Source organism: Triticum urartu, chromosome 6 (genome assembly GCF_003073215.2).
Source record: "Triticum urartu cultivar G1812 chromosome 6, Tu2.1, whole genome shotgun sequence".
Classification (NCBI taxonomy): Eukaryota; Viridiplantae; Streptophyta; class Magnoliopsida; order Poales; family Poaceae; genus Triticum; species Triticum urartu.
Genome location: NC_053027.1, coordinates 560,186,932 through 560,194,239, shown reverse-complemented (window position 1 = coordinate 560,194,239; position 7,308 = coordinate 560,186,932). Strand labels below are relative to the sequence as shown.

Below are 7,308 nucleotides of genomic sequence, written 5' to 3'. Positions count from 1 at the left end.
AGTAGCTCTCCTCCGGCCGAAAACCTCTGCGCTTGAAACGCCGAAGCATACTCATGGCGTTTCTGCTACTGGATAGAAAGCAAACTATTATAATTTTATAAAAAGATATCCGTATCTCTCTTCACACTTGTAGATAAGGACTTTTCTCGTTTATCCTTATCTCCCACAACCTGATTGTTGAGCAATTAAAAAAGGAAGCCTCTGGAACAATTTGGCATGATGACCGCTGCCGGCATCGTCCATTCTCATGCCTCCACTCAATCCGACCACTAATTACCACCATGCCCCACTCCTCACCTTATCTCCCATCTTTCTCGAGATATCATTAGTTTGAACACATGAGATTACTCCCGCATGCGCCAATTACAACAGGTGATATCATTAGTTTTTATACATGAAATTACTCCCGCATAGATCAATCACAACAAGTGTTTTGTAAAAAATGCATCTTGGTGCACGGGCATCTTACTAGTGTCTTTGCAAAAGTGTGAGTGGCTTGAGGACAATCCATCTTAGCCTTACGTTACAAATATGCAGATGACGTGAAGGCAGATACACCATCATCACCAACTCACATTTTTATAAAAGAATTGGACAGTCAGATGACGTGAAGGTAGGCACACCATCGTGACCAACTCACATTTTTATAGGAGTAGAAATTTTGGAATGGAGGGAGTACAACCCAAGAGGGCGACCTATTTTGACTGTTGAGTCTGTTGACTTTTTTCAAGGCATGATTCATATTTGGGTTTGATATTTTCCGAGATGTAATACAAATGTGCACCAAAATAAAGTGTGAGCCAAGTTAAAAAGAACAGTTTAGCTCTTCAAACAAAGAATGCTAAAAATCTAACATTGTACTCCCTCCGTCATAATTTTTTCGTCTTAGTTAAGACACTGCACAAGATACTTAACAAAAGATGAACACTGAGCTACGGCTAAATCACACAATAGCAGGTTTAAAGAAGCATGGCAAAATAATTTGTCTTAGTTAAGACAAGAATTTTACTACAGAGGGAGTACGAGTTTTGAGTTAGAAAACAAAACTAGGAAACTCAAAATGACCTTCCATACAATCTCTCTGTTCTGTGTACAAGACAATGTTGGAACTCAAAATGCTAAGAGAGAAATGAAGCATTGAGCTATTCACATTGGAAGTTGCATTTTTATGTTCTTGCTGTACCTGCACAGCGTAAATATGAACAGACAAACACTATGTGAGTGACCATGTCATGGTCTATTACATGCATAAAAACTTGACCAAAGATCTCATATTGAAACAACAAAAAAGACTCGTCACAAATAGCACATTGAACAATAGATGCAGCATCTAACACAGGACATCGACACAATTCAACATTCAAAACTGAAGGATTAACGTCCACGACAATTGTGCAAATAACATAACCAGGCATCATATAGTCTGCCTCGCAACATAGAAACATAAGAGTTCCAGTAGAAACCAACAAAAAAGCTAAGTTTGATGATCAGGGCTTCGCTTAGGGCAACAAATGGAGACTGTCACGCCTAGTTGCCGCTGGAAGAGGCTCCCTTGCTCCTTGGTGCGGCCTCAGTTCCTGAAGAACACATTCACAGGATTGCAGTTTAGCAAAACAGAGCTCACAATGGGTGGATATGCTGGCACATTTTATTAACAAGACTAAAGAGAGAAGAGAAGTATACCCTCTCTGAAGTTGCTCTTGAACCTCCTGGGCACATGGCGCATGTACCTCATCCTCCCGGTGCCGGTGGTCTTCCTCCTGATGGCCTTCACACTCCAGTTGTCTGTTTTTCAAGACAGAATCTTATCAGATGCAGAAGAAACATAACACTTACTAAATGAGAGATGTGCTTTAACTTATAAGAAGACAGTGAGAGCAATATGACAATCAATCTTAACTGCCCTGCACTAACTAAAACTTCATCACTAAAGGCTGGCTACAAATGTGTACTGCTTAGAACAGGATGAACATCTTAAATTTTAAGATCGATGATACATGTGAACAAACAGCCAAGTCATCCACCTTATTAATAGCTCTAGTTGCTGAACCTCTATCAGAGGTGTAACAGAGCTAGGTAAGATACTTATATGACAATTCATAACTAGAGTTGGGTCTTGCAGGAATTCCTTTTTACAGTCATTCCCAGCATCTTCAAACTATCATGCTTATGATCAAAGCCTAACACATCGTATCAAACAAGAACTACTCATCACAAATTAGAACCAGATAAAAACTACGGCACATCAAGCTACAGGCATACCACGTCGAGCCACAGAGCTAGCATGCATGCGATTCTAGGCAACAGCGACGGGGCTACCCCAACAGCACCGAAAACCTAAGCAATCACGGCCTCGCGCAGGCAGCACATACGAGAACCAAGCAACACATCTACCTAAACCAGCTAGGTCGACGGACCGGAATCGCGTGCTAAGATAGGGGAAGGGGATCTGGCCGCGGGACTTACACTTGCGGATGCGGGCGGCGGGGTAGCCGCACGAGGAGCAGGTGCTCTTCTGCAGGTGGAAGCTGCGGCGGCCGCAGCGGATGCACAGCGTGTGGGTCTTGTTCCGGCGCTTGCCGAAGCTGCCCGTTCCCTTCGTCTGCGCAAGAACAACAGCAAAGGAACAGTCAGAACTCGAGATCCATCTATCTAGACGAGAAGGAGCGCCGCGGAGGGAGGAGGCCTCCGCCGGAGCCGCGGCGATCCGCTCACCATTTCGCCTTCGCCTGTCGCCTCCGCGCCGCCTGCGCCGCCGCCGAGGGAGGAGGAGAGGAGGAAGAAGAGAGCACCAAAACCTAGCGGCTCGAGGAGGCGGCTTTATAGAGCCGCGCGGGGCTGCCCAAGGCCACATGGGCCCGGCCCGTTTGATAGGCTGCATCTCTCCGTGGACCTGTTTGTTATTATTCTAGCGGGGCCCCTGGGCATGACCACGGCGGCCCAACAAGGCCCATATCGCGATGCCCACCCACACGGGCACACAGAGTCCAGCATTCTAAAAAAAAGCCTCCTACTTGGGAATCTTGCTCCAGCGCACGCCGGCCGGATTGCCGGCCTCCCGCCGACGGCGCACCGCAGGAAGAGAGAACCGCAGCGAGAGATCAGCTCGGCTCGGCTGAGGATTTGCAGAGGGCGGCCATGGAGGAGGCGGAAGCTCCTCTCCCCTTCCCCACGGAGAAGCTCTCCATGGATCCAAATCGGTAAGCAGAAAGAAGAGAATCTGCTCTCGGATTTTCTTGGGTTGCTTGATGCGTATAGCTGGACTGATCCCCCGTTCGTTTCTTGATGACGGCAGGGATGGGGGAAGCCGAGGCGGCGTTGTGCTGGTGGCCACCGGCAGCTTCAATCCCCCCACCTACATGCACCTGCGCATGTTCGGTAAGCCTCAATCAACACTTGCTAATCTGCTGCACCTATCAGTGATTCAGTGTGGTACTGTGTTTAGTACTAGTAAGTCTCAAGAACAGCCTAAGAATGGGATCAGCAAAGTGAGAAGAGTACCTCTTACCCCATCTTTTGATGTGTTTCGTTCATATAGAGTTGGCGAAGGATGAGTTGCAGCAGCGAGGGTACTGTGTTTTGGGTGGGTACATGTCCCCGGTGAACGATGCATATAAGAAGAAGGTACTATGAACTGGAAATGTGTATCAATTTGTGTTCATGGTTGACGCCGTTCTCGTGACTGAATTCGCAATTTGGGGCTGGTTAGGACCTCTTGCCCGCTGCTCACCGGGTTCGCCTCTGCGAATTGGCGTGTGGAAGCTCATCTTTTGTGATGGTTGATCCGTGGGAGGTAACCTCATTTTTCATTTTGCGCTGTCACATAATGTATTTTCAGTTTGGATGATGTGGGTATTTGATGCACACATTCTTGTGTCTTGATACAGACAATGCAGAAAGGTTATCAGCGCACCTTGACCGTTCTCTCGAGGGTTGCGAACTCTCTGTGCAAGGACAGCTTAGCTGATCAAGGTATATGGCAAGATTTTTTGTTGCAATACAGTAATACCTTCTCTCACACTGTTCAGTGATCATTCAAATGTGTCGGTGCATTTTCCCTGTATATAAATCCGTCCTTTACAACATGCATTTTCTGTCAGGTGATGTCAGGGTAATGCTGTTATGTGGTTCTGACCTTCTGGAGTCATTCAGCACGCCAGGGGTTTGGATTCCAGATCAGGTATAAAACTTGAACATTTTTTGGTATCCACAATTCGACATACAAAATTTGTGCACCCCTTATTTATAAATCACAGTGTCCTATTTAATTGTTGTTTGAATTGCCCTTATCGAAGAAGTAACTTTGATGCACAACCTTTTCTGTTTCCAGGTCAGGGCCATATGTAAAGACTTTGGTGTTGTTTGTATACGTAGGGAAGGAAAAGATGTTCAAAAGCTAATATCCAGCAGCGAGACACTGCAAGAATGCAGGGTGAGAAACTTCTAGCTTGAGGAGCTTACTTACCCGACTGACTGATGATTTTTACTCACATGTGTGTTTCCCCATGTATGTTTTTCAGGATAACATCATTTCGGTTGATGAGATTGTGCCAAATCAGATCAGTTCATCTAGAGTAAGGTGACATTTTTATCTATGTTGCTTCCTGTATAATTAGATGCTATTACTACCTTCAGTTTTTCATTTATTTGATGTATCATTGTTGATTCCTGTATTCATTTATCAAATTGCAGAGAATGTATAAGAAAACATCTCTCAATAAAGTATCTTACTTGCGATGAAGTAATCGAGTACATTAGAGAGCACAAACTTTACATGGAAACAGAAGAGGGTGATACCAAATCATGACAATGGTAATATTTACCTCTACCCAGCAGTCTTTCCGTACTTTCTATTTTCCAGATGCATGTTTTTATATACAATGTCCTCAGTGAGAATCCTTGGTTCTAAAACTTACATTTTATCGCTTCGCAGTTGCAAGCCTTTTGAAACGACCATGTAGCAAGGACTGACACCTTGGGCATCGATGTTATGATACAATCTGAACTATCAGCGACGAGCTACGATTATCTGAAGTAAAAGGGCCTGACTGCCTTATTATTATTAGCATCATGACTGGATGTAAATGTATGGAGACCAGTATGCCATACACAATATTTACTAGTAGAAGGTTCTTGAATCTTCCTTACATTGTTGTCAATGTATCAGTCTTTCGACCAACAGAATATATTGCTAATAAAGCATTTATATGACATGAAACTCTCGGTCACAGTAATAGTCTGCCATTTTGTTTCATCCTCTATATGTACCAAGGTATTATTCAGTAAGTAATTTGATGTGCTACACAATTCAGCTACACTCTGTAATCCTAGCCAACAACACTAGCAGCCGCTCCTAGCTGCCTACCATCAGCAGCAGCAGCAGCAACAGAAGGCATTGCCTCTCTGCCATGAGGCTTCATGAGGGCCTCCCGGCTGCAGCTCGCCGGCACGACGGGCAGGATCCCGCCGGGGTTGAGCGGGAAGAGCGTCCCAAAGTACCCGTCGGCGATGGCGGCCATGTCGCAGGTCTCGGCGGCGCCGGGCAACTGGTAGATCTCCCGCATGTAGGCGTGGAGGCTGGGGTACTCAACCAGCTTCCTCCGGCTGCACCGGAACAGTGGGTTGTACACCAGGTCGAACCTTATGAGCGTGGTGAAGAGGCACACGTCGGCCAGCGTCACGCCGGCGCCGGCGCACAGGTACCGGGACCCGGAGAGGTGGTCCTCGAGCATGTCCAGCGCGTCGAACAGCTCGCCCGCCGCCGCGTCGTAGGCCGCCTGGCTCTGCGCGAACCCGCACCGGTACACGCCGTTGTTGACGCTCGGGTAGATGACGCCGTACCAGCGGTCGATCTCCTCGCGGTGCTCCGGCGGCCAGAGGTCGAGGCCTCCGGCGCCGTCGTCCACGAGCGTGCAGAGGAACTTGGCGATCTCGATGCTCTCGTTGCAGACCACCTCGCGGCGGTCGGCGTCCCAGAGCATGGGCACGGACGCCCGGCCCTCGAACCCGCCGCGCCGGGCGGCGTACACGTCCCGGAGCCTGTGGGAGCCGTAGAGCGCGTCGGGGCTCTCCGGCGTGAAGGACCACGCGCCGTCGTCGCCCGGGACGGCCACGGAGACGGGGAGGCGGGGCCCCAGGCCGAGGAGGGCCCGGACGAGGAGCGCGCGGTGGGCCCAGGGGCAGGGAAGGCCGACGTAGAGGTGGAGGCGCGCGCCGGGGCCGGGCGCGGGCTGCGCGACGGCCGGGAAGCGGGACGGGGTGCGGGTGAAGGCGCCCGTGGCCGGGTCGGAGGGCGCGAGCTGGCGCATGAGGAGCCGCCACGCCGAGGTCCAGCCGTGGCGCACGGCGAGCACGAGCTGCGACGGCGGCAGCGCGCGGCCCCACAGCACGCGGGTCAGCGCGGTCAGCGGGTCCTCCTGCGATGCGGCGATGCGGCTGAGGCGGCGCGAGGAGTGAAGGGGCGTCCCCGCCGGTCGCCGGAGCTGGAGGCGGGGCGGCGGAGGCTGCGGGGACCACATGGCCGGAGAGGCTCGGTGCGCCGCGATAGGCGACATCGAGGAGAGTGTGTGGACGAGGACGGAGGGAGAGAGGTGGGTGGGACCGTGGGAGTGGGACGAGGGATAAGGAAGGCCCAACCATCTCACGTTGGGCTTACACACACACATTCAGCCCGTTTTGCTTGTTGGGTCCCATCTTACCCGAGCAAACAGCCCAAGAACTAGGGTTTCTAATTTCTAAATTTCAAATTTCAAAACAGTTTCTAAACAACATATATTAACTGGTCACGATTCGTCCACAGTTTTTCTTCATGTAAGCTGCGCCAAAAATGCAAAAAGAAAAGCCTGTGGCAAATTAAGCATGTCACACTGAAAGCACCGAAGGTTCTCGAGATTATTATTTTTTGTTTCATGGCATTTTTCGTCTTTGCTCGTCGTTTTCTCATGACGAAAAATGAGCTGCAGGTCAGCCTCTCCGCAACGGGTAGAAACCTTTGCATATGGTAGGTGATTATGAGCCAGATAGTGGAAAGCCAAAAAAGGGTAATATTAAATGTGGCATTCAACATATACTATACTTGTACCCCTGCGAAATCTTATAATAAATTGCACATGTCATGGTTTATAGTATGCGTTGCACTGTCACTATAAATAAAATGGTGTTTATGGTATGCATTAGTGTCTTTCCTTTTTCAAATTTATTGGATGTAATTAATATCATCCTTCGATAGCCCCTGGTCGATGGCTATATATACCGCCTAGCACATGTCCTACCTTAGAAACACAGTGCAAGTCCACAACACTATACTCT

The 7,308-nt window shown here is 48.9% G+C and overlaps 3 protein-coding genes across 3 annotated transcripts; 1 reads left to right on the top strand and 2 right to left on the bottom strand.

Moving 5' to 3' along the window:
* Window positions 1-1,331: 1,331 nt before the first annotated feature.
* On the bottom strand, window positions 1,332-2,875 carry LOC125515409 (60S ribosomal protein L37-2). The gene is made up of 4 exons (XM_048680875.1): window positions 2,716-2,875; window positions 2,467-2,602; window positions 1,684-1,785; window positions 1,332-1,577 (listed from the first exon to the last, which is right to left on the bottom strand). The coding sequence occupies exons 1-4, from the start codon at window positions 2,716-2,718 to the stop codon at window positions 1,528-1,530; spliced, it is 291 nt and encodes a 96-aa protein (XP_048536832.1). The 5' UTR covers window positions 2,719-2,875; the 3' UTR covers window positions 1,332-1,527.
* A 96-nt stretch (window positions 2,876-2,971) lies between these two features.
* Window positions 2,972-5,213, top strand: LOC125515408 (nicotinamide/nicotinic acid mononucleotide adenylyltransferase-like). Its single transcript, XM_048680874.1, has 10 exons — window positions 2,972-3,200; window positions 3,296-3,378; window positions 3,539-3,624; window positions 3,710-3,793; window positions 3,888-3,972; window positions 4,101-4,180; window positions 4,331-4,432; window positions 4,521-4,579; window positions 4,693-4,812; window positions 4,934-5,213. The coding sequence occupies exons 1-9, from the start codon at window positions 3,139-3,141 to the stop codon at window positions 4,805-4,807; spliced, it is 756 nt and encodes a 251-aa protein (XP_048536831.1). The 5' UTR covers window positions 2,972-3,138; the 3' UTR covers window positions 4,808-4,812; window positions 4,934-5,213.
* Window positions 5,082-6,608, bottom strand: LOC125515406 (glutathionyl-hydroquinone reductase PcpF-like). Its single transcript, XM_048680873.1, has one exon. The coding sequence runs from the start codon at window positions 6,552-6,554 to the stop codon at window positions 5,328-5,330; it is 1,227 nt and encodes a 408-aa protein (XP_048536830.1). The 5' UTR covers window positions 6,555-6,608; the 3' UTR covers window positions 5,082-5,327.
* Between the last annotated feature and the right edge of the window lie 700 nt (window positions 6,609-7,308).